General features: G+C 40.1%; 1 protein-coding gene across 3 annotated transcripts; it reads right to left on the bottom strand.

Annotated features, from left to right (window-relative positions):
* Window positions 1–190: 190 nt before the first annotated feature.
* On the bottom strand, window positions 191–27,609 carry tsc22d3 (TSC22 domain family, member 3). 3 transcript variants are annotated; one of them, XM_072437726.1, is made up of 3 exons: window positions 26,923–27,583; window positions 1,919–1,970; window positions 191–1,537 (listed from the first exon to the last, which is right to left on the bottom strand). In XM_072437726.1, exons 1-3 carry the CDS (start codon window positions 27,264–27,266, stop codon window positions 1,277–1,279), a joined length of 657 nt encoding a protein of 218 aa, XP_072293827.1. In that variant the 5' UTR covers window positions 27,267–27,583; the 3' UTR covers window positions 191–1,276. The 3 variants fall into 3 exon arrangements, with proteins under 3 accessions (XP_072293827.1, XP_072293829.1, XP_072293828.1); XM_072437728.1 differs by lacking the exon at window positions 26,923–27,583 and adding an exon at window positions 2,523–2,843; XM_072437727.1 differs by lacking the exons at window positions 191–1,537; window positions 1,919–1,970 and adding an exon at window positions 24,201–24,417 and having other exon boundaries at window positions 26,923–27,609.

Genomic DNA, 27,609 nt, shown 5'->3' with positions numbered 1-27,609 from the left:
TTCTTTAGTAGTAGAAGTTGCAAAATAACTATATATATACACAAGTATAGTGAAAGTTCTGGTCTAATAAATCACCTCAGAGTTATTCTATACGTTACCAGTAGATTTAATTCTGAACTTCCTGGGTGCTGTAATGGAAAACTGTCCAAGTAATAAGTATTTCAACCGTAATAAACAATAAACAAAGATGTATCATGTAAACATAAGGTTTATTGCCATTGTGCAGCTGCATCCAAACATTGGACACTTCAGAGCAACATCACCATTATCTTTACCAAAAAACATAGAAAATTTAGCACTTCTCCCTGTGATTTCATACACATGGTCCTGGGTTGTGTCTTTCGTTGTAAAAAGAATTAACAGTCTTTGGTAGCTAGCGAACAACCACAGATTTCAGTGTGAAAATCTCCCCCTTCTGCTACTACAGGCACTGTTGTCATGCCATCGTTATCAATACATCAATACACAGACGCACGCAACAATCAGGAGTGCATCTGAAACAGGAACTTCTCACTAGCTTCTATTAGATCAGGACGTTTCATCATTATATACAACGTTGTAACCTTTTACAATTGAGCTTTCTTGGCTTGACAAGATGGGACAGATAAGCCTTGTTGTGCTCAGAAATCTTTACAATTGCAAATTACGACAGGTGATTTTTCTTTACAAAAACATACAAAAGTAGCAGGATTACTTCCCCCATAAGCAGCAAGCCCCAACTGCAGACAATACAAGAGCACATCGTGTCATTACGGAGAGCGGTGAAGGCAGTCTCCACCTCTGCGTTGTTAACACGTCGATTACTGTGATTACATGAAGCACGTGGCGGTTATGGTCTGGTTCGTTCCTTATGAAATGCAATGAGAGTCCGTGACACTTGTATTTTCGATCCACACGTCGGGGCTCTTCTTCAGAAACATGGAGGACCGGCTCGCGTTGTGCACACTCCTCCACCAGAGATCGCCCACGTTTCAAGAAGGCGTCAGCGGGGCCAGCTCAGTCAGCTCCCTTCTCTTGGGTTTGTTTCAGAGAGGGTCGTCCTTTTCCTGCCTGGACAAAGTCCTGAACTAGTCTAGTAAGAGACTAGGTGTCTGAGCACGGGCTGGATTCCACCGCGCCTCGCTCAGAGCGTCTCCGAGTCCAGTGCTTTATCAACAGTTGGTTCAAGTCCCATCTAGCAATTACAAGATGCGTTTCCCTCGTGTGTAGAGGGATTCATCAGCATGGAGGTCCATTACTGTACTCGACGGCTCTGCTCGCCCCAAAGCAGAGCCACTTATACAGCAGAGCCAGAGCTGTGGGTGCACATCTGAAGCTGCTGGCGCTCCGTTTTCACCTGCAGGCTTTGATTGTCCAACTGAGCGTCCGTGGGAATGCGGGACTGGAATTTCTCCATCTGTTCGGGGCTGGCCAGGTTCTTCAGTAGGTGGTTCTCCCGCTCCAGCTGGTTGTTTTTCTCAGCCAGCTCCTTGATCTGCTCTTTGAGGATCTCCACCTCCTCTCGGACCGCGTACATCAGGTGGTTTTTGACAAGGTCCTGCCGAAAGAGAGGAAGGTTCAGACTGGAGGCCCACATCGAGGAGTTTAGCATCTGAATAAGCACTAAACTCTGCAGTGATAAAGTGGTGTGTTTGACCTCAAGGGCCTTTCGATAATGACTAAACAAAATTGTAATGGGTTTGTCTTTCTGAGCAGCACCTCTCAGTCCACGTTTGGCTCGAGGCTGCTTTTACATAAATACTTCCTCTAGCGTTTAGAGACAAAGGGAATTTGTTGTAGTCTATAATACATTTTCAGCCCTCCAACCACAAATACTACATTGTTTTGATCAGAATAAACATACACGCAAAAAATAAACCCATGAGGTTTATTCTGGTGCATATGTAATGCAGATTTGAACATATTGATAGTGTCTTACCATTGCTTGTTCGATCTTGTTGTCAATGGCCACAACGCTAGCACCAGAGGCACTGCAAGAAAGAAGAACAACAACATCAATCACCTTTTCAAAGAGCCTTCTTGAAAAGCACATTCACTGCTCTCTGCGCTCTGGCAGTAACTTGAAATGTGCAGACCAAAATAAATAAAGGTCACAAATTGAGTGGCACATATTTAAGTCTTATTTTGTAACAGAATAAATGTCATTGCAATGTGAGATTAGAATGTAGGGCATTGGCGCACTGGCCCAGTCATCACGTAATGTGTGTCCAAACTGCGTTCAAAGTGCAACTGCACAGCGCAAACAAGGCCACGAGGCCACAGGCTTCAACAACATCATAAATATAGTGTTTTGTAACAAGGATCGTGTGGTTCAAATGCTACACACTACACCAAGTGCGCACTCCAAACAATGGAGCCACACAACCGCGTATTCACTCCCATAGGCCTGTTATAACACATCGCACTGCAGCACATCAAACACATTCATATAATCATATAATCATACAATCATACAATCATACAATCATACAATCATACAATCATACATTCATACATTCATATAATCAGAATGAATGAATTACCTGTTGTCAAGTTTGACCGATACAACGTCCCCTCCGAGTAACGAGGAGAAGAAAGAGATGGAGAAGTTATGTAACTGGTACACGGCCACCTCCATCGGCGTCTTAGAGAACATCTCTGTGCTCATGTTGAGTACTAGACTCGTCTGAAAGTAACTTTTCGCCACGTTTGCAGCTGGTGGGTCACCTAAGTGAAGATAAGCTTGGAGTTGTTGCAGGTCGATCGCGATGCACTACCTCAAAGCCGAAGGCTGAGTGCAGTGCTGTGTCAGAGTGCTGAGCTTTGCTTCGCTTTGCACAAGCGGCTGTCTGTGGCTATTTCTGCTGCGCCGCTTTTATGAAGGCAGCCGCGTGACGTCACATGACGCGTGCATCTCATTATGCAAATGTGGCCCCGGGTCACACTGCGTCACTGAGAGAGCTACAACTGGAACTGGGACCAATGCGAACATTAGATGTCGGAAACCTTTACATAAGGAGGCCGCAGGGGAATAACCAAGTGTGCTGTGTAACTGCAGTATATGTGTATATGTGTACATGTGTATATGTGTATATGTGTACATTTGTACATGTGATATGTGCATCTTGTGCACGATAGTCCTGAGCTGCAGCGTTTACTGCTGCAATGCAAACCACTTTACAGTAACTACTACAGTACGCAGACAAATGAACGCTCGTTTATCCCTCTCCTCTTTGACCCACAGCAGCAGCAACAGCCCCTTTTTCTGTTTTATTATTGTTTGCCTAATAGTATTAGGCAATGATCTGTATAAGGCTAATACAGATGATTCAGTGAATGGCCCTGCAGGAGCACTGTAGCTAACATGTGAAGTATGAATGAACATGTAGTGGTCAGTGTTAAGCACAGGGTAGGCTAAGCTCCTGCAGCATGTCCCCTCATTAACCTACATATGAATGAACACGGTGTTCCTGTTATTGTCCTTCACCATATGGCCACGTGCGTGCGCGCTCCAGCTCGCGTACTTTTCCACAGCCACATTGTGGTAACTTTCCTCCACCAGCACGAGAACAGCCTCTAGTGGCGAGTATGTAGAATGCAGCTGCACGGGTGGTAAATAACTGTTCTTCGAGGTCGTTTATTGAGGGAATTTTCCATTCACTTCCCTCCAATCAGTAGAAACTGTTCCGGTAAACAAAGATTGTTTGTGCAGGCTGCAAACTAGAAAGCTTAAGGAGAAAGCACATTTCTATTGAGTACAATCTGTTTGGTGTCTTTAAAGCTGAACATCCAAGGAGCCCTGCCATCGGCATGTGTTCATGCTTTATTGTGGTACTATATTTGGATCCAGTTAAAGATCACAATAATCCTGCACTTTAAGGTTAAGGTACACTTTATTGTCCCGTAGGGAAATCTGTTGTGTTGAAATGTATGCACAGGCAAACTTCACCAGCCTCCGAAGAACCATAAACACACATTTTATATTGCACCAGTCAAAAGATAAACTGGGACATGCACACTCTGCTTAGCCACTGTGGATCTCTTTTCTGTGGTAATTATCCAATTAAACAGTGATAATGAGTTAGTATATTTTCCATTTGTGGAGCTCAAGTGCATTGTAAATATTTAGCCAACACACAGAAGTACTGCAAAGAGGAATGCAGTACATAAAGTCAAATGCATACTGCTTTGACAATACCATTAGTATTACAATAACATTTACATATTCAAAGTTACTACCAATTCTACAACAAATAGTAGGCCAAACAGTGCAGTCAATTTGTACTTCTACCTCATATATGTTTATGGAAATTTGTTCTGCACAATACATTTTATTCCATACTCTCTCAGTGAATTCTGAAATGAATATAATGTGCTCTTGAAAAGAAGTTTCCACCACTTCACACTCGCAATTATATCATAAAACCAACACTAAATAAAATCCCATAAAAATGTTAATATTCAACTAATAGGAGCCATGTAGTTTTCCCAAGTCAGTGCATTTGTGACACTGTTAGTATTAAATGTACACACTTATCACAAATAATTTGATTGAAAACAACAAACAGTATTCAAACACAGTATTCTAAGTGTGCATTAGAGCTATTTCTGTCAAACCGCATTCTTTGAGGTCCAACATCTGCATTGTTGAAATGGGAACTGGTCCATTTCCTCAGCCCACAGTTCTATTTTAAATATTAAAGATGGTCATAATGCAAGTATGTGTTGCTCTTGGTGGCAAAAGTAGTAACAGCAAGATAATCAGTGCTAGAAGTCACTGTTATATTGCTAATACTTTCAATTTTCACTCAATATCGTCCAATAACGTGCGAGAGAAAAAAACATATTCCGTGGTTCCATTTGATGTAATCATGTTGTGCCATATTTGAGTGGAACACAAACTGCCTGTTCTTTGGTGTTGCCAGATTGTGAGTCATTCTACACTGGGCTGAGGGCCATAGTTTTCATCAAGCGCTGCCCCTTGTATAACACTGTGATTCACTTGTACCAGGAGCGACTGCACAAGAAAATAACCCACAAATGCACCCGCTTTTATTTACAAGTGACATTATGAGATATGGATAGTACGAGCAATGTGTTTTCCTCTGCACTCTGCATGTGTTATCAGCTATTGCACAGGTTAGATTATGTTGTTATATCAAGGAACAGTTGAAAATATTGTTAGCTGTGATTTAAGTGACTATTTTAGGGTAAAGTTATTAAGGTCCGACTGGTTGTTTATTTGCATACATGTAAATAGTATTAATTTTACCCTTTTTCTGCATGATCCTTTTCTGTTGATTAGACCTTTACTAACATTTTCACATAAATATTTTCCATATTACTCATTTTCTCATATTACTTGTTATCAATATGATGTTTTATCACTTTTGTACTTTTTGTATCATATTTTCCCCTCCAAATATTGATTGATCTCTCTCTCTATTTTCAAAAACAAAATACAATGGATTTCAGTATTGATTTCCTTCACATAAACAGTACATCACATAAATACTGTCGGAGGATTGGCTGTGAACCTCTCAATTCAAGATAATATCATTGACAATCAGACATGACTGAATCTCAATCTCTTGAATAAAATGTGATCGATTGCCCAGCCCCAAATGCAGTTATTACCGAAATGATCATATTTCATGTAGGAAAATGTCTTAACATCACACTAATATGCAGTGACACAGTTTATCATAGAAATGTGTTGGTAAATGTCTAATAAAGTTATGCAGAATTATACATTAATAATGAATGAACAAATATGATGGTAAGTAACTGAATACATGTATGAAAAACGGCACTTATTAAAGTTACTCTTTCATTTGGTGTTATTCAGGATACAATTTCTTTTATAAAATCAGAGGATACATCGTGGTGTTTGATCATTAAATGTAGATTTAAAACTGCACCATTAGTCAGAAAAATAGAAAACGCAGCTCTTAGAGTGAGTGCATGCGCAGGTTTCCCTCACATTTTTAATAATATCTTATAAATAAATGCAGACCAAACAGTGAAACAATCCTGTATAATGCAACTCAATGTAAAAGTATTATATGTATTCAGAATAAAGTACTCTGTTTGGGCCAAGTATCAGAATACGTAACAAAATACAGTTTGCAAACAAGCAGCTATAATTCCATGTTAATAAGAGTAAAATAAAGTGTTAGGTTTAGCTGAGAGCCGCACTCACCGGCGCTCTGGGGGTCTCCTGAACAGGCTGGGGGAGTAAGGTGGAGTGTAGCTCAGGAGCCTCTCGGGAAAGGCCTGGTAGTGCTGGTACTGACAGCAGAAGCGGTGAGCAGGGGGCTCCAGGTGGTGGGCACACAAAGTCCTGGCAGAGGCTAAATGCTCCTGAGCTTCAGAGTAACGCGCCTGCCTCTGTCCCATCTTTGCTGTCTGTGCTGGGGCCACTTCGCCTCGTACTGTCGTGTAGCTCGCTGGCACAAAGGGACAATTGAGCTGCACGTGTGGACGCATAATCGCTCGTACCACACTCAGACAGGCACTTCTGTAGATACACTGGAATACACGCACAATAGAAATGTGCTCCAATTTAGGGGAGACAATGTAGGTTTTTAACTGCACCTGAGTGAAGCAATCAAAAGCAAGCAATTAGAACCAGGCTAAATACTGCTGTTAACCACTCAGTGTAATTAAGCTATTGTTCCAGCAGGAGAAAACAAGACTGTGTTTATCATTATGACCACAGACCACTTTTACTTGAGTCACTTTTTTAAGACATTTTTACTTTTATTCCTACTTGAGTGGTATTTTGTTTGAAGTAACAGAACTCTTACTTGAGTAAAATCTTTGGTTCCTCTTCTCACTGTGAGTAAGTGACAAAAGCTGTATGTTGTGTTCACACCACCGAAACAGAAGCAGGTTTTTAAATCTATGAGACTCATCTCTAGCTCTCACAAAACTTTTGGCAAACCCTTCATATTCATACAAACATTCATTTTCAGGAGAGTGCGCAGGTTTCAAACAGCTTTTCATACGGTGATAAAGTGAAATTGGGGTGGACCACCAAAGCACAGCCAATCAGAGCGCTGGGTTCAGCTCTTACTTCTAGGTTAAAATACTTTATTATTAGATGCAGACAGCTTGCAGCGGTCTAATATTTGTACTGCTTATACAAGATAGTCTTTGAGACAAAACACAACATTTGACCCATTAACTACTAAAAAGTTTTAATGATTTGAACATTTGTATTGCTCCTTCAGATATTATTTAGTTGCCTTGGAAAATACCAGATTATTTAGTGCAGTTACATTAACCTCAAATTATAAATCTAATGTTACGTCCAGACCATTATATAACAATGACACACTGAACTAATGACTTTTTCGTCATAAGGCGCTGGTACAGCTGGCAGCCCGGTGTAAACGCTCTCTCTTCTTTCTCACACTTATTGTGCTTTATCTCCTATATTTTGTAAATATAGTTAGTATATTTTTTCTATTTTACTGTACGATAGGGACACGCGCTGGAATAGTTTTTTAATTCAACTGTTTTTGACTTTTTTCGGCTGGATTTGAGCGTTTTTCGTTGCGTTCGTTGTGTTGTTGTGACGTGAGCTAGCTCCCGCCCCCCGGCTCCGGCCCCGCCCCCCGGCTCCGGCCCCGCCCCCCGGTCGGCGCCGTACCGCGTTTCCACAAAGGAGGAACTCATGAAACTGCGGAGAACTGTCGTCTTACCCGGAGATCGTCACGTTATCCCGTCGCAATACTGACCTAACCTAATACTGATGTGCAATTCTGTCGTATGTGCAATTACTGAGAAATTCATGTGCAATCTATGTGCTGTCGTGACACATATTCATGTGCAATTACTGTCGTGATCACATGCAATGGTATTTATTTATTTGTCTATGGGAGTTTTTATTTATTTATAGGAGATCTTCTACTGAAAGTGTTTTTCAGACTTCCTATAAGTGATCTGTTCTTCTGTATCTACCTCTGTATCTACCTGCGTTGCATCAATGAAATTTCCCCATGTGGGACAATAAAGGAATATCTTATCTTATCTTATCTTATGACAAGTGCAAAGGCCAAGTGTCCTGTTTTCTTCTCATTCTTTCTTTATACTTCCAGCGACAGGTTTAGCTTCATGTTGAGACTGATAAAATGTTATCTTATGTAACATTAAAATTGATGTCTGCAGCCATTGATCTTGCAAAGCTTTTCATTTTGACTCAGAGGATCTATGGCTTTAGTAGAGTGTTAGTTGTTATCAGAGATGTAATTAGCAACAAATGAAAAGAGATACATCACAATGAGCCTGCCTCATCCTCACAGGTTCACAGGCCTGACAAGTCTGAATATGTAATCAAAAGGATTACAAAGAAGCCTTAGAATAATCACATTTATCAACGCCTGGTGACCGCGCCTGGTGCAGCAACACAGGGATTCTGAAACCACAAACCAACATTCACATATCGCTGATTTATATTTGTCTTAGGGAACATTAATTATGACGCCTTGTCACAAAATACAACACCATGTCCACATTATGCTTTGAGTATTGGATCCCTGCATTGTGCAGAGCATATTTGTAAGACAAATTAGATGCATGTTTGTACAGGTCATGTTGATAGTATCTTAGAGCCTTGTAAAGGTGAGTGGCATCATGTAATCCAGGGTGGAGTACCGTATATTCATTTCAACAGTATGTTCTGTTTTATTAACGCCAATTGTGATGTCTCTTTGTTGGTTAGTGTTGCCTTAAAGATCATTTAGAATAATACTTTTGGACTGGTATGTATTTATAATCACATTCTACAACAGGAGAAACGCATTTTTATCATTTCTATTTCGGTTATTACTTTTTCCTTAGTGACATAACACTTTTATCATTGCCAGACAGACAGGAAACATCTACATACTTCCCATTTGACTTCTGTTCTCTCTGTCTTGCCTCAACTCTTGAGCTGCACTAACCAGAATCAGCTTTGCCGTTTGCAAGAGTAAATATTTAAATAAATGTGACCACAGAACACAATGTACTGCGGAGCAGTGAAAAACAATACATTGTCAGGGTTTGTGTCATGTACCAGTCAGTAACAACACACGAGAGAGACCCTAAATCCATCATATTGAGCTTTACTTGTTCTTACTTCACTTGTGCAAATAGGCCTAAATAATCCAAAAGCCCTCTGTGAAAGTACAGCAAAGGTATGCGAGCACTCTGTAGGTCACCCTGTAGACCTTGACCTGAGTCGCTTAAGAACTTAAGTATGTTCTAGGAGTCTATAACCATAACACCGCATGAGGATCCAATCTTTGGCTGAGTGCAAACACGCAGAAGACCAAAGCAGACACAACGGAAGAGCTCAAAGGTCAAAATCTCAATTGTGCATGAAGTGTTTAATCGCACAAAACCCTGTCATTAGCCATGCAAAGGTCACTTGACTTGCTAGGGGTCGCCAAACTCAGTACATTGATTTCTGCCAACACTCAGGACCAATTAGGACTGCATATGTGTATCTCTATGTAGAAGTCAAAATATAGACATTGGTGCTGAGGTGCACACTTGGAATATCCGCTGAGCTAAAAGCACTGTTGACTGGATTCGATCCCAGAACAAAAGGTTAAAGAGGTCAGGGCCATCTGCCGCCTCTCTCCAGCGTGTGCTTCCAGCTGTCTACATACTGCAGCGCTGTAAGTTATGTGTTGTGCGTTGTGTTGTGTTGTGCAGAGCCGCAGCTAGCCATTTGGGGGCGCTAAGCAGAAATGCTCAGTGCCCCTGATTTGTCTGCGTCTGTTTAAAACGTGGCTGTACAATGGAGCTGCCTGTTTGCATCTCCAACTCACTTTGGGGAGAGAGAGAAGCGACATCACTCGAGTCCAAGAGTTAGTTAAATGACAACTAAAGACAAAGTAGGTCCACTATTTATGCTCCATGTTTAATTGTTATAGGAACAGTGCAGCTGCTGCACAAATAGCCTATTCTGTCATTGGTTCCAAACTGCCAGGTCAGGCTGGTGGGGCCCCTCGGAGCATCAGATGCCCTTCACACTGCACGTTATGTGCGTGATCGGAGCGGCGGCACTGGTGTTGTCTAAGCTCTAAGAGTTATCTTCAGCTGTGGAATGCTAATGCAGGCTAACTGGTACATGCTGGACCAAAAGGATGGACCAAATCCCAGTGCAGCTCGCCAAATGGAAATCTCCTGTAAGTAATGTGAAAAGGAAGAGGTCAGACTTAATGTATCGTGCCGTGCGAGTGGCGAGGGCACAGACGGCTGTTCAGTCAGGTCTCGTTTCACAAACATTGTGGTAATTAAATGCTTGTCAGAGTCTAAATGTTGAGATGTGTCCAGGGAGTAGTCCATTTCCAAAGCTTAAGATCCTGGTCAGAGAGCATAAGCCCTCCCATTACAACATCATGATCAAACACTGGTATTTTTAGGACACTGACAGACAGTGGTGCATCATTTTGTAACTTAAGTAAAAGTACAGATGCAGGATGCAAACATTTACTCAAGTAAAAGTATCACATTCAAAATTCTGCATGTATAAGAAAATACTTTTAGTGAGATGAAGTAAAAGTTTTAACATTTTGTTCTGTAAAAAAAAAGTAAAGACAGAGTTCTGCTTTAAGGGTTAATGCTGCTACACCCCTTGAGTCAAAAGGCCCTATCTCGCAATGGTAAATAAAGTTTGGTGAATATGTCAAGGCACAATAAGTGTTCTTCAGCTCATTAAACTGAAAACACAAGGCAAAAACAACCTTGTGGTTGTGGCATATCTTCAGCCCTGTTTTGCAGTATCTTACAACTTTATTACTCCTCTCAATCTACTTGTTACTCATCTTTAGATTATTAGCCTGACACAGATTCTGTGAGAGATCTGAACTTTGGATTTTACAATATCAAATTTGAGTGTTACTATTATTGTGATACATCACAATGTAACGACACCAAGACCAGTTGAGGGTAAAATACTTCATGTTCTCATTCAAATTGTCTAATAAATTACATTTTCTTTTGTCTGTGACCAGCTTTATGAAGTCACATTTCTGAATGATAAAGCCGTACATACTCATTATTCTTTTATTTTATGCTTTTAGCTGTTGCTGATTTTCTGACCTAAATTCTATAATGTATTGTGTTTATTTATGTAAATGTTTCATGGACAGTTTCATTCGGTCTTACTTTACATCTCCATTTTCCCACCGTTTTATTGGATGAATTGCTGTGTACGCCTGCAGCTGCTTGACCCAAGTCAGCACAAACTGGGACATCACAGGAGGGAAGCGGGCCCCTCTCAGCTCGGCCAGTGCGCTTGTTTGTGAACGTGTGTTTTTTGTTTTCTGGCCGTGTCCTCTGCGCTCGGCCCTGTCCACATGTCCTCACAGGTCCACACACTCACAGCCCTGCAGCACATTCTGGATCAGACTGGATGTGGGACGCCCCGTGAACCTAAGTCACGGATGTCGTCCAAACTGTAAACACAGAGGAGAGGTTCCCATGGACTCCTGCAGCCTGCACCGCTGTGAGTTAAGATCACCTGTGATAGCTCACCGCAGCAGGGCTCCCACAGACCTTAAAGGTTACATGCAGATGAAGACATGTTCAAACAAGTGTTTACTATCACTGTCCCATGTGAAAGGATTAAACATGGCTTCTTTGTTCCATTTGCTCAAAGTAAAATATTCTACAATATGTTTAAGTAACTAAGTAAGTATTTAAGTAAGCATTTTATTTGTATAGCACCTTTCACAGACAGAAGTCACAAAGTGCTTCTCAAAAACACAGAGTAAAATAATAAAACACAGACAATGTGACTAACATTACTAATGATGCTGGTGCTAAACTTGCTGTTTCTTCTGCCACTTCAAAACACTACACCATTAATATGGAATTTATTTGAATTCAAATTCACATTTATTACAAATCATCTAAAGAAAGGAAAGTAATGTTCATTCACGTTGTTTAAAAAGAAAAGTACCAGTTTTTGAAAGTTTTTGCACTTCCTTATATTCTTTGTCATGAATAGCTGACACTATCTGTGGTCCAGCTTTCTGTTAATAAGTGATCCAGGTTTCATCTGCCGGGTTTGTTCTGACCAAAAAACAAAAACAACCACAACAATGACACCAGGTCTTTAGCTCTGTCTCTCAGAGAGCTGAGAATCTCAGATGGGACACGGCATGACTCATTATCTCACTGTGGTCACAGCAAGAAACCAAAAGCATTTACATAATCAGGATGAAGAGAGCCTGTAAATTGTCCTAATACCTACAGTGTTTTTAATTATCTTTCAGAAAGTTCGTTTACTGGGACCTTGAAGTCCTGAACACTGCAATGCTTTGTTTGCGTGTCATCTCGTCTGTGGCCTCTGGGAGGCTGATGAAGCCTGTCACAGCTTTGCACTGCACATGCCTTTGAAGTTCATGAGAATCTGTGCAACGAGACACTGGACAATGCTGTTTTCATATGTAAAAATGGACATCAATTTAAACTCAGTCTAGTGCAAGTGCAGCTGCAGGACGCAAACTCTTTGGCTTCTTTGGCTAATGGTTACAGCATAAGGACTCTTGGGCCTCTTTGTTTGTTCACAAATCGTTTTTAATAATTTATCAATTTGCATCAGTAATCAAAAAGACAAGAAAAACAAACAAAACTATTTAATCTACAGTTCTCTTTGCATTGATATGTAAATATGGACATTCATTTGGTTTATTTAAGCCAGTTCCTGGCAGAAGTGACATTTTGAATTCAAAGTGTAACTGTGAAATGGGCCTGACGTGTGGAGCAGCGCTCAGAACATCCCACTAAAACCATTAGTCTGTGCTGACATACCACAGTCTGCGCTCTGTAACTCGCCTGCAAACACAGAGGGCCAGGCCTATAGGAGAACACAATGTTTCATCCGCCTGTGCCAGAGGGTCGCCCAACGGGAGACACCCGGCACAGACAGAACATATGCATGAGCCTTATACACTCTTAAAGCACAATTACGTCAGGAACAAGAACAGTGTATCCAGATGTTGGCCACCCGTTTGAGATCTATAAAACTAAAAAGAGTCTTTCTCACAGACTTTTAATTACACGCAGTAGAGATGAAAAAGTATCCCACTCTACCTAACTTTGAGTACAGCAGATTCTGGAACAGTCCAACAAGAGGTTAAAAACATGTCTATTTCTGATGCGTGTCTCAAAAGGTGTGAAGAAGATTGATGCTCCTGAGTCACAGGTTCAATGTTGGGTGAAACGGGCTGTAATTTAACCCTGTTAAAGATGTGCCAAGTCTGTTATTAAGACACAAACAATTAGCAGTAGAGTCTTTTCAAGGGTGCAAAAGTATTCATGTCTTACAGGTACTGAATTCATATATAGAGAGAGAGACATGGAATTAAATCAGCTTTTTGCTTTTGTTTCACCACGTCTCTTGCATTTATTTATAAGATAAAAGAATGCACTCTGTTTAAAATGATGTAACAGCATTTGAAGTAGCCTGTTTTACCATTTTAGGATGTTTTCGTCTACCTCTTCTAAGTATTTTTTTTCGGTTATTTAGCAAACTCAACCGCGTTCAACAGTTTGCCTGGCGCTCGAGTGGTGCATTAGTCGAGCTCTGTGCCGTCCCACGCTCTGCACTCAGCATCAGGTAAACAACGTGTGGGACTGGCCTGGCTCCAGCTCAGGCCACAGTCTGCACGTCCAAAGTTCACTCATGAGACGGTGAATCGCTCCAGCGCCCGCACGCACTGGTAAAGGTGTGCAAGGAGGCGTACAGGCAGCCGTTCTACCTGAAGAGAACAAACCAGCACGCACAGCCTCTTCTGTTTGTGTCAACACGAGGTGAAGCGTGAAAACCAGGAATGTGCCAGTCCCGCAGTGCATTCTGGTCCCAGGGCGTGTAGGTTTACGGCGTTTGGCAAGGAAGGCCCACATGCCAACGAAAAGTGATACTAAGTTCGTGTCAGGCCAGCACTGTGGAAGTAATATAGTTATTTAAGTGTGTTTTTGAGGCAAATGAGTAAGCTGCAGTAAAGTAAAAGTGACAGCAGTATAGTATTAGTTGTAGTTGTAGTTGTAGTAATATGGTGAAATATTAGCAGTAGAATATGTAAAGTAGCAGTAAAAGCAGTCATGTTTTATTGGTGTTCCGTAGTAGTTGAAGTACTCAATTTTGTTACATGGTAAAAGTACAGAAAAGCAAAAATGTATAAAGTATAACATAAAATAATCTGAAGTAAAATGTATTTTACACAGATTTTGAAATGTATTTAGGAGTCAAATGTCGTGATCTGATAAATAATTGTGCTGATTTCAGTCAACAGAGGAATTATTGTTACTTTTCCTGGTCATTTTTATTCATATATTTAGTTTGTTCAAAACTGGGACTTGAAGGCAAGATGTCTTCATACACATGCTTAAAAACATTAAAAAAAACTCTTTTATTGTTATTATTATTTTTATTTGATTATACATTTTGATGAAAAAAGTAAAAGTACACAAATAAGCTCACAAATAAGTAAGTAAAAGTAAAATAAAACTATCCAATGCCAAATTGACTGAAGTTTAGAACAGAAACCACCAAAAATTACTTTTTGATTGTATTTCATCACTTTCCGCCACTGTTTAAAAAGTATATCTATTTTTGAAATATTCTAGCATCAGTATAGTGATCTTTAATTTTTTTTTTATTCAAATGTTTTTTTGCTATCTTTTGCTCAGTTAATTAATTTCCTATTTTTGTAGATGTTTTATTTGCATCTTTCTTGCTCAAAGTTGGGACGTTAGCTCACTCTATGAATGTGCTAAAAACAATAGCACAATATTAGGCGCTCTCGGAGGGTAAAGAAAGTACTTTTTAGAAAAAGTCAAACGTATCCACTGTAAAAGTACAGTACTGTTACTTTTGTTTACTTCCCACCACTAGATGTATATTATTTAAACTATGTGAAAAATGGTGCATCAAATACATGTATAACTTTTACTGGGGTTACTTTCAGAATAATATTTGTTTATACTGTCTGATTAGAACGATTTCTCAATAATGCTTTGGTAATTCTTTGTTTTGAAAAGAGTTGAACTGAAACATATTCACACAGAGTTAAATGTACGATGACTGTGTTGCGTGCCTCCGGCTGCTGACGTGACAGTTTAATCAGCTAGAGCCCGTGGTGCGTAAGAGCCAGGATTGTTGTAAAAATGTCTGATGTGAAGCGTGCGTTTAAAGCTGTAAGTCACTGCTCCTCTCCGTGACTGGCACTTTTCCTCATGCAAGGGGCACACTTGGCTCCATGCCAGCTGTCGGGTGAAGAGAGGTGAACATACAGCACAAATACATCAGTGCTTTTTGGTGAAGTGAGCAGATTGCACAATCAGAAATCACTGTAACACAGAGACTTGGAAAATAGAGGAAGATGTGAAAAAGTCAAAAACAACTTTGAACTCACTCAGTTCAGTCTGTCCTGTTGCATGAACCGGAGGATAATAAATATACCATTTTATTTCTTGCTATGAATGAACTTGCTCAAGATGATATGATAAACTTTTTTAATGTCTTGACATTAAATTTGAATGCCAGTCATCAGACTGAACCTGTTTCACTGCAGATGGTTCTATGGGTATCACATCATAAAAAAGCACTGTTGCAATTGGAAACGGAGTAAATGAGTTATAGCTCACAACAAGCTTTGTTGCTATCCATTGAATATTATTTTAAAATATGTTTTTTTTATTTAAAAGATGTTGAAGAAATAAGTGTTTGACTAATATTATTACAATATTATACTCACTTTTACTGCTCACAATCATGATTTTCAATTTTATCTGGTCATATTAAAACAAATACAATGGCTTTTGATTTAATTTTCATGCACATAAACAATACAGACTTTGAATTTAGTAAATTCAATACAAAAAACGATCAAATTTTTTTCTTCTTATCCACATGCTTTGACTGGGAAAATTGGCTATAGCTCTCTTGGTTAAAAAGAGCCAAACGATTAGAAATGACTGCATCTCCATCCTGATTAAAACGTGCTCATTAATTGCTCAGCCCTATAAGAAATACTATTTTGTTTTGGGGTAATCATAACTATTGTGGCTATTTCATTTATATTTGCTCTGCCAACATATTCTTCTCAGTCTTTAATCTTCACTTCCGAGTTTCTTTTTGTGCAGTCTGACCTTTCCATCTGTGCCGTAAAAGTGAGTGGCGTGTGTCAGACTGACCCTGACTCCAGCTCCAGGTGATGGTCCTGCCTGTGACTTCTTGTCTTAAAGCAAAGCAGAGCAAAGTCTCTCCTATTTGTGGCAAACACAAACACAGTATCTGGGAGGACAAAGTGTCGGAGAGCGAGGTGAAACAAGACCGCCCTTGCTCTGCATCAATGCACTTGGACTTTTAGTGTTTGCTTAGGGTGAATCATCAGCTCTAGCAACTGATATAAAGGACAGGTAACTACACATTAAAGTATAAAAGTGGCCTTGTTTGAAATACTTAGAGAAGAATTCAGCTATTTAGTTTCTGAATAATCTTAAGTTTTGTTATTATTTATCTCAGTAAAAAAAAAAAACGCAGTAGCAGCACATTTTGGACTATTATTCCCCACAGTCTGGTATATCAAAGACTAAGCAAAGAGCAACTAAAACCAAAACAGGAAAAGACAAAAATGAGGAAGAGGGGCTGGAGGAGGGCGTGTGTCTGTGTGGGGAGCAGGGGAAGAGAGAGGGCTTTTGCAGCTGTTGTTAAACACTGTTTCCTCTGATACAGGCGTTGGCTGTACTCCCAGTACATTAGGTAAACCAACCAAGAAAACACGCCACCTCCATGAACAAGGAGTGGCAACTGGCTCCAACTAAATAACCATAATAATGCTCTTGATTTAGGGTTTGTCCACATTTCTCCTGTCAACTAAATATCTGAAAGCATAAAATGAGTAATAAATGAAGTGCATGTCAATAGGATGCTGTTGCTAGGCCAAATCTTTCAAATCAGGAAGGGATCCATATGCCTGAAACCAATGAATATAACTCTATGATTGTTTTTGCATTTATTTGAAAATTGGCTCTGCAATATCGGTCAATATGTTCCATGTGCACTGGCCCAGTCATTTCAGATATGAAAAATAAACCAGGTCAACAAATCTGCAATATCACATTTAGACTTTGATTGTGCCATAGAACTCTGCTCAATTTTAAACTAGATGAGAGGGTTTTGATGTCCCATGAACACAACTTATACTTATATATTTAGCAGCATAAGAGCAGCTCATGTCCTGTATTTAAAGAGGACACATGCGTCCCTGACTTAGTGCAGCAGTTGTGTCGACCTCTGCAGAAAGTGTTAGTCCTCTTATCACGGGCTCAAGACAATAATCATATCTTTAAGACTTTAATCTGTCTGCTCATGTCTCCTTGTGTCCCTCAGACAGGTGTCACGCTGGAGGAGAGCGTCAGTCAGACCTACACTGTCATTATTTCTTACAACCGCAGGCGCCACAAATAGACTTGTCTTGGTTTGTCTGTGCATGTTTGTGTCAACAAAAATGATTATATATTATATATAGTAATAGTCCTTGTTATCACTCAGTGCATTAAAGTGAAGCGCGTACCAAGAACTTACCTCTGCGAGGCTTTTATGCATTTTAGAAAAGCTTTGAAAACAGCCGGTGGAGCTATTTTTTTTAACAAAGTACATAAGCAAATTAGAAAGCTATAGCAAAAAAACACTACACTAAATTAGACTTCAAAGTAGGGAAAGGCAATAAATCATTGTGTAATGTAAACATACATGTGTATTATTCATATATATTAATGTGTGTGTGCAATGTACACACCCATCAGTAATATTTAGGTGACGAACAAATGTATAAATGACGAGGACGTGAAAAACATGAAACAAAAGTTACTTTATTCAATTATTATTTATATATATATATATATATATTTGTCTTGTGCTTCTAAATATTTGGTTTTACCTGATTTATTTTGTTTTCTATATTTCTTAAAACAATCAAAAAAAGCATGAAATGTGTTAATTACCTTGAAATATATTTTTGTTCTTATAAACTACAAACAAGAAAATAAATGACACAATAAAAACGAATTCTTAACATGAAGGGCGTGTCTCTAAACTTTCCAAAAATACAATATCATCCTTTTCTTTCAATAGTTCATACAAACATACTTAACGTCTCATTTATAAAACTTTACATGGAATTCTTTCACAAAATGTATGTACAGACTTCTTCAAACTTATTTACTTCTCATTTCATTCAGCTCAAATCAACTTCTGCCTCATTCCTGAAAGTACAAATCTGAATTTTTGGACAAAGTTTACTTTTTATAGATGACAAAATTAACATAGAAACTCACTTACAGAACATTTTGTACTTGCATGCTTTATAAAAGAGAGCCCAGGTCTGTAAAGCTGTGATTAGATCTAAAGATATAATGGGTGTCATGATTCCTGCCCTGCTCTCACAGACTCTCTGCTAGATGAAGTTTATAAAGAAGTCATTATGCAGGATTATGCATGCTTGAATTGCTGGAACAGTCCTCTGGCAAATATAAGAGACTCCCACTTCCTGAAGGACATTATAGACTTCAGATCACAGTACGGCTTAGAAAGTTGTGCATGATATTCAATTTAGTTTAAGGTCCAATTCATGTACAGTTGACCTTGTGATGTCCCCATGCAGCTAATAACCGCTAAACACTGGTAAACAAGCCTAGAGCGATATAGATAAGCAGAAGGTCAGAATGCGGTCGGCTAGCAAAACAAGCAACCACAAACAGCTGGACCGCAGTGTAATGTAAATAAAACTACATCCAATGGATTAGTATTAGTTTTTAATGAATAACACAACATTTCGCAACATTAATTTGCTAAAATAGCCCATTTAAAAAGCACAGTTGTCTAACTTGGCAGTAAAATGATTTAGACTTTTTCACATTCAGAATATATCATATTTTGTTTTACATTGTTTATCAGGATGGTATTTCTTGTCATTCTGTAATTCATGGATAAAGAAAGACCCTACAAGATTAGCACTAGTGGCAGTTTCTTTGCACCGTGGCTCATGCGTTTCCCTGTCGCCTAAAGCACAAGACTCTTCTGGTGACCTCAGTCTACACACAATCCACTTAAGGTTACGACCCGGTTACATAAAATCACCATGTTTGTTTCCCTCTTCTGTGTTAGCCATAGCGCACTGTCCACTTCCCCATTCTGTCCGTGACACTTAACGTTCAGCACACTAATAATGGTTCTTTGTGCGCGCTGTGGGCTAGTGAAAGACAGTTCTGGCACCGTGCATGGAATATATCTGATGCAGACAGATAGTTGAATAGAAACGGATGAAAGAAAAAGGCATTCATCAGAGAAGCTAGCACATCTTTGGCAGAACAAATTGTAACATCGTTTTGCTTTGAGCCATTGGCGTTGTTTAGCCCAGTTCTTTGCCGTATAAACAAAGTGTGGAAGAAAATTGGTGATGGACGGTGAGTCAGTCCGCTCTGTGACAGGAGATGCAATGCCAGCTCGTTAAACACGGCTAATTAGCGTTAGCAGTGAGTAAGTAAGCATGTCATGTCGCCCTGACAGACACCACTGGTCCGTTGTGTGGCTGCCCCTTTAAAATGTCCAAGTACAAAGGGAGAACTTCTTGGACAGGATGCTTCTTGTTAGTTTGGCCCAGTGGAGCCTGCAAATGCCTCCCACTCTTTGCTCCGTCAATGCTGAGGAACAGCCAGAGAAATCCAAGAGTCTGGTCACATTTCTTTCTTTCATCAGTGTTTCCAACTTCCAAAGCACATTTCACGTACCTAAAGGCTCCCAAATCTAGCTGGAACATTATGTAAATGTAGACACTTCAGAATACATCGCCTTATTAGAAGTTGACCATCCAATTATGCTAAGTTCTAACAAAATGTGTGTGTTTTTCTTTTCAAATAAAATGTTACCGACCGTTGAGATGTGTTGTTGAGACAAAATTAGGTATTTCTTAATTTGATGTGTGCAATCTATTGTGAAAATCAATGGTTGTTATTACTGTAAACAATGTGTCGACTTTTTTGGCATTGATTTTGTAAACTCAATCCAAGAAGTTAACAAATGTGGTGGTGAATTATAGAGCTCTTCGCCAAGACAAATACACATTATGACAGATTTACGAGTTTTAAATATTTATCTCCAAACATTTTCGAGAACTGAAAACTTGCACAAAACTGGGTGTAGAGAGCTTGCCAAATAAAGGTAAAAATAGTTGTGCAAGTTTTGATTTAATGGTGTAATTAAGAGTGTCAGCACTGAGTTCTGGTTAAACCCTCCAAAACGTCTCTTTTAGTTTCCTGCAAACGCCGCTCCGACACTTTAGCCTTAAATTGAGGATGATTGGGACGTGGGTTGCTCGGATATCAATATGAACAGCATGTTTCCTGGCAAACGCCCATTTAGTGCAATGACCTAATGACAAGAAACAGCAGAATCGTGTGTTAGACATATCCACTCAAACCAAAGTCCAAAGCCATTACCACCTGGCTCTTTACACAAAACATGTGCTTTTAGAATCTCTTTAAAGCTGAGAAGTCATTTTACTTGATTTTCTTTTCCTGTAGTGGCACGGTTCTGTGAGAAATAGCAATATTATTATTGACATCATGTAAAAAAGGGTAGGAGCCGTATATATTCAAATACATTATATTCATATCACAACAGACATAGAATGTACAAGCTTTTTAATGAAATCCTTATGTTTTTACAGACATTGAGATATGAACACTGTACAATTCTATCATGTGATTGCCAAAACAATGTCAGACAATGGCTCATCGACTATATTTATTGTTGGCAGATTATTATAGCGAGTAAAGTCAGTTTTATGTCCCCTAACTCATTAACGCGTCTGCACTGTCAAGTACGTCATGTTCCCAACCTGCGTGTGAATAGAATAATAGTCTAATTATAGTCCTGCTCCACAAAGTAAATGTCTGGCTGTATTATATAGTGCACCATTGTGTCAGTCATATCTGACTCAGAGGGGGATAACCGCGTGGGGATTATGTAACCAGGAATGCCAGGATTGAGGTGTGATAACTGCCTCTAGAGCTGAGGAAAATCACATGAGAATACCAGCCAAAACAGTTCTTTCCGTGCAGTAACGTTGGCATCATTCTTGGTCTTAATAGAAGGGTGGGTTTAGCACATTCTCAGTCACTCCTAATACAGAGCGATAAAAAAGTGAACGCTAATGAAAGTGGTTCAGATGAGAGATTTTACAGCCCTCCAACACTCAGCCTGGGTGGTATCCTCCTCTAGTACTGCAGACAGACACTCCTCATCGCTGATACAGGCGTGAGCTGCCTAAAAGTGCCTAAAAGTGCCTAAAAGTGCCTAAAGCTCGGGTGCCTGGCTTTTTTTTTTGGAAACTTGTAAACGTGAGCATGGGATTTCCTCCAAACAGTGTATTGTAAACCCACTTTGTGACTAAATGTGAACACTTTTCCCTGCCTGCATCTAATAATAAAGCATCAGGCAGTAAGCTCTGAAAGCAGTGATCTGATTGGCTGCGCTTGGGTGGTCCATCCTTGCTTCACTTTGCGGTGCGATCAAACCAGTTCTGAAACCTCGCACTTGCCTAAAATGAATGCAAGTTGATATTAACAATGTGTCAAGGGCTTTGTGAGTGCTAGGGACGAGTTGGATAGATTTATACTTCCTCCTTTTGCGGTGTGAAAATCAGGTAACCCGACTTTAAAGGAAATGACAGAGAGTCTATTTGTGCTACTATTACTCACCACTCATAGCTGTATCAAGTGCACTAAAGCAGCAGCCGCACAGTGTCATTGCCAGCGCTGACAGAAGGTCTGATTATCTAAATGGGCGCCAGAGTTGTGGGCCAAACAGATAAGGCTACAAGGGCTAGCCCTAGTCACTCACCCCCGACACGCTCACACCGGCCACTTCTTGTGTGAGGTCACCCAGGCCAACAACTCCATGTCTGAGGGCGGATTGCACTTGGACAAGCAATTTAAGACGTGTTAAACATAAAGAACAGATTTAATGTATTTACAATCGTGTTTACTGCTCCCATGCCATCGTAAACGCTCACTGATTATCCCGGCGTAGTATCTGTAGTGACTGGAACAAAAGGGCTTAACCTGATCCGCTGTTGGTGACGTGTCAGCAGAAGGTCAAGGCTGTGTCTTTGTGAACGCCATGTACAAGTGTGTTCCAGTCAGAATCCATTTCAAATCTCAGCACACAGACACTCACTTGTTATGTAAGATGAAAATAGATACAGCCAAAGGTTAATTTGCATCTAACATCATTTGGCGTTACGTCTCTTTTTAAAAATGCATTACAGACTAAATGATTCTCAACCTGAAGTTAGTGCGTTGTATTGCTTTGCTGTTCACAGATGTGTGACAAATCAAACACTGCAACAATTCACAGAATTTTGTCCTCATGCAAAGTTATGGATTAACGTATTTGCATGGAGGCTTTGACGTGTGAGCTGGTTTGCCGCGTTTCCATGGTAACCAGACTTGAAAGCGCAGCCGTGCCGGTAAAGGACGTCCGTGGATATATGGCAGTGGGCGTGTGTTTATTTCTCTATCTGTGTTACACAATAGTGTGGTGATTGCAGCATTAAGTGTGTCTGTGTTTGCTTTAGTGCTTAAAAAGGACCTTATGGGTGTAAACAAGCTGATCACAGCTTTAACAGCTTCCAACGCCCGGAGCAGACACAAAACACACAACACTTCCCCAAATCAAATGTTCCAACCAGACATCTCCAAACTCAAGGACGCAATAGTCCAAACAAAACTTGTTAAAAACATTACTGTACTGTTAAATTGGTCCCTCGGTGGTTTATTGTTTAGGCTTCGTGCTTTTTGCAACTTTACAACGAAGTAAAAACAGATCCGGAGCTGGATCTGAACCAGACTAGAGGTCAGACTTTATTTGATTTTAACAAGCGTGTCACTAATAATATGCAAGTACGTGATAGTAATGGTAAAAAGAACCAAACATTTTGTCACATTAACTTTTTTTTTTTTTTTTTTTCCATTTCATAAAGCTCAAGCATGAGGCAGAGTGGTATATTAATGAATGGGAAATAATAGATAGATAAATCAAATCAAATCAATTTATTTTTGTAAGGCCCAAAATCACAACAACAGTTGCCTCTGAGGGCCACAGGGTAAAGATTTAGTACAAGTGTATGAGGGGTTGATCTGGTCATCATCTCAGGATCGTAAATATCACGACATGCCACCCGAGCATTTTATTGTTTATTACGTATATGTGGAAAAAACAGATACAACAGATATGGGGGGAAAACAACAACAACCTTCAGTATATGTTACTGGATAGAGTTATCAAACCCAAATAGCGGCCTATATTTAGCTCATGTGTTGTGTCTTGTTATCACCCTCTCTGTCTGTTTAAATGTGCCTCTGTCCTGACGTGGCTCAGACCTTTTCGCCCTTTGTTTAGAAGGGAATGAATTGTCTTCAGCTCAGCACACTTCCCTCGAAGACAATTTGTCAGCACTCTTCTGTCTACATCCTCCCAGCTCCTGTGACCCGTACTGTTGTGTAAGCTCTTCTTCTGTGGGATTGTACTGCAATCACAGAAAACTCTGTCAAAGGCAATGACAGAGCTAATCCTTTTACGTGTGAGAGGTACAAAATACTTATAAGTAGTATGAAAAAAGTCTAGTAGTTACGTCTTCATAGGGTACAAAGCTAAAACTTAAGGCTCCCTTTAAGGTGCGCACTTCGCAGTTCTCTTGTCTTAGAAAAATGAAGCTCAAGTAAAGGTCATTTGAGTTTGAATACCTTTTTTATGTTTGTCACCTGCTTGTATCTATGGAAATGCTTGCCTGCAGCAATGCCTGATTCTACAGTATGACACGTCCATGGAGACAAGGTGACAACTCTAGGACAAGTCAGATATAATTTTAGAACACATAAAACTCCTTTGATACTAATACATTCTTCACTCAGATTCGATTTAATAATGGAAACATGAAGTATATAAATATTGTGATACAGTGCTCTTCACAATATCAGTCATAAAAAGATGGCTCGATAGGAAGTCAGCGACGTGGGCGGGTCCAATGTTTCATTTGCACCAACAGGTCAATGCAATAACTCTCATCTGTCAGTCAAAACGGCTGACTTATATTCAACACTCTTCAGGTGCTGTCTTTGTTAGAAACGTGTCATTCAGCCCTTGCGTGCGTCTCGTCCACACTTTAAGCGTTGTCTCTGAGTCTGTTGCAGCTGCAGACAAAACAGACCCAAACATGACAGTCTGCATTAGATAACACAACACAGTCATTCTTTCCAGGATGATCGACAGTTTTATGCTGGATAAAGACAAACGCTATAAACATGACGCAGCGGTGCAGTGCCTGGACTCGGGCTGGTATTTTGTCATCAAGTTGAGGAAAACACCTCCACTGATTGATGAGGCAATGGCTCAGTATCAAAATTAAATCAAAATATTGCAGAAGTGTTATGTATTTTTCCCTGCAATAAACTATGCAGATCATAATTTTACATTTTATTCATTGTCGTCTGTGATATAAATCTACAATGACAGGACAGGTCCATGAACATTTGTGTATGACCCGGAGTCTGACTTTAAAAACAAAACATAATTATGTACATGGATGTGGGTGGGGATAGGGGGTAGGTGAAAACTCAACTTTGCAGAACATACAAAGTTACTCAAACATAGATATGATCCAATTTGCAGCATGAGACTTATTTCAGATTTGGGCCTCTGCTTTCTCCTGCTCCAATTATACTGAATGTCAATAATCAATATGTCCTTTGTCAAAATCATCTTTCAATGGCTTGTGCTACCGAGCCCTCCTGAGATGTGAAAGGACAAAGTGTTCTTGGCTGAAAAAGTGTGTTTGTCAGACAAACAGTGAGCTGGCACAAAGCGGTGGACAACCACACGGACCAACGACTAAAGTGAACACACACACCAAGCCAAGAGGTTTGGTATTTGTTACTAAATCAGGTTTGGACAATACAAATGCTATTGACATTAAACTTCATCCACACAAAAATAAGTGTAACTCTTAAGGGACAAAGTTGGCAGATATTGTAATTGCAGGAATAGACAATAAATGCACACTAACCATTATAAGACCCTTTGGCTGTGCTTTGGCATGCCATCAAGTTAGATAAGTCAGTGTACAAATAATACAGGCTCTTGGTAGAACATTTCTTAGATAACCTGTGTAAATAAAACATGTAAAAAGATAATGCAACCTAAATTTGACATGTCAATTTTAGTAGGCAATTTACGGCTGTGGTTAAAATGTATTTAAACAAACAGTCGTGAAATACATTGAAATATATAAAGATTCAGACATTTTGGATTGCCTGACTCTTTTAAATGGTGATGATAATGATTGTATATTATCTCACTGTAGTAAACATTATCTAGTAATGTAATCTTATATACTTAAATGCATCTACATTAACAATAACACCTAACCAAACTCAAGCATTGGACCAATGTGACAAAAACAATAGAATGTCCAGATATAATTGTAACGTCGGCAGGTAAAAGTTCATGTTAATAATGCAATAATGTGCGACGGACACTGAGGTGCACAAAGATTCAGCACAGTTTGAGTCTTGCACTGGGAGACGCGAGTGAGAGACAGGAGTCATTGAGGAGTGGCTGCCAAAGCACTGGGCCAACTGGCACAGAGACTGTAAAGCAGCACTTTGACTCGCTCACAAACACTGGGAGGTGCGCTGCCAAACTGCGCTTTACACACACGCCAGTAATTGACCTCAAGCTATTACGAAGATAGTTTTAATTGAAACAGTACAGCAGTAAACATAGTCATTGTGTTTGGTTTGTACTAAACACCAGCCGGGCAAAACATTATGACCACCTCTCCTGGATCCATCACTTCACACAGGATAAGCCACATATACTGACATAAAATCTGACTAATCTAAACAAGAAATCAATGGTATTCAGTGATTTGAAATGTGTTTCCTTGTTATATAAGGGCTCACTAACCACTGCGTTAGGGTGTCCATTACTTTTTACTTATTTTGTTTGGAATAGGATAATTTGTGCTTTAGCTGATGATTCATCTCTGTTTTGCTGTTTCCTACCGTGGCTCATAATGACAGCTTCTCAAAAATGAACATCCTGCACCATATTTAATCCATAACTGTAACCACTTGTGTCGGCCTTTCAGGAGATGTGCCGAGAAACACCATTCATTTCCACAAACCAACTGTTATTATATACGGCTGTGCAAAGGTTTTAGACAGGTGCCAAAAAGGCTGATTCAAAAAAGTAAATGTACGTATGAATGTACTGTATGCATTTATGTATTCATTTTATGTATTTATGTATTATCTTGGTGTGAATCCAAATTGATGTTTACACCTGGGAGTCTTTTAAAAGAATCAGTGCTATGTGGGGGAAGCTACAAAAGATAAGTTAACTAATTAAAAGAGTGAAGTTTTATATCTTGGATTTATTTCATTGTTTTTAATCATTGCGGATCTAGTCTGAGAACTCGGACTAGATCCCTTTGTTTGAATAAATATCCGAGTTCTCAGACTAGATGTGCAGATTGAGAATGACTCTTGGGATAGGGTCGAAACGTCTTGTTTTTCCACAGTGGAACGCTCCTGGATGAATGAGGGATTACACCACATTGAGTTTCATGGTAAATTCTCTTCTCTAATGCTTGGTCGGGCAATATGACTTTACATGGACAAAATCAGTTCCAGTTCAGTTCAGTGGAACATAAAGTTCTTTCTTTGATGACAGTTGTGTGTTCTTGTGTACATTTGTTTGCTTTCTACTTTCACCGTGAGTTGTATGAGGCATGAGTTATGACTGTCTGACACAATAATAACTGCTGGGTTCGTTACAGGGCAGCATGACGAATGAATGAGGTGCCATACCTGTGAAAGTAGAGCAAGATGGACAGCATGGTCTGGTCAATGTTGGTGTTGGTGTTGCAGATGCCCTCGTTGAGCAGGAAGCACGGATCTCGCACCACAGACTCCAACGAATCCTGCCTCATGATGTTGTTGAGCTTGTCCCTGTTGACGTTCTGGTACATGAGCTGGTGGCGGAGCTGGCGGAAGTGGGTGACCGTGGGGCTGGTGGGGCTCCCCGGCAGTGCCCCCAAACCTTGACTTGGACTCCCTCGGCCTCCCATAGTGTCATCAATGCCATTGGCCAAGTCTAGGCAGCAGCTACAACAGTCCAGACCAATGGGAGACCGGCAATCATCTTCTGACATCTTCTGCAGGCTGAAGGATGTGGTCAAGACAGGTGCACAAGAGGTAGATGGAAGTAGGGTGAACGAGCAAGGCGTGTCTCCTAAACAAAGTGTCCTAAAGTGCTCTCAGACTATGTCACTCTGTCTGCTTCTGTCCCTGAGGTCCTCTCCAGTGCTTTGGCTGCGTTTAGCCCTTTGTTCCAGGCCGCCGCTGTGCCGCTGCTCTTGCTACTGTGTCAAGTAGTGAGTAAACTAGTGAACGCCCCACGCTCTCACACTGTGCTACAGGAGGGAAGCTAAACCCAGGAGCCGCCTGCCTTACTGCTACTACTTTTTTCTGCCTGCACTTTTCTCCCCGCCTCTT

The sequence above is a fragment of the Eucyclogobius newberryi genome, unplaced genomic scaffold, assembly GCF_026437365.1.
Source record: "Eucyclogobius newberryi isolate DKJ021-1_F unplaced genomic scaffold, fEucNew1.0.hap1 SCAF_11, whole genome shotgun sequence".
NCBI classification, from domain to species: domain Eukaryota; kingdom Metazoa; phylum Chordata; class Actinopteri; order Gobiiformes; family Gobiidae; genus Eucyclogobius; species Eucyclogobius newberryi.
Note: the sequence above shows the minus strand (reverse complement) of the source record. Positions and strands in the feature narration are given on the sequence as shown.

What these genes read in the sequence shown, in the direction of transcription:
- tsc22d3 (XM_072437726.1), bottom strand. Translation starts at nt 27,266, where the DNA reads ATGTCAGAAGATGATTGCCGGTCTCCCATTGGTCTGGACTGTTGTAGC. An exon ending in ATCTTGCTCTACTTTCACAG is followed by an intron (nt 1,971 to 26,922) that starts GTATGGCACCTC and finishes TCTTTCTTGCAG; the next exon opens with TGCCTCTGGTGCTAGCGTTG. An exon ending in ACAAGATCGAACAAGCAATG is followed by an intron (nt 1,538 to 1,918) that starts GTAAGACACTAT and finishes CTCTTTCGGCAG; the next exon opens with GACCTTGTCAAAAACCACCT.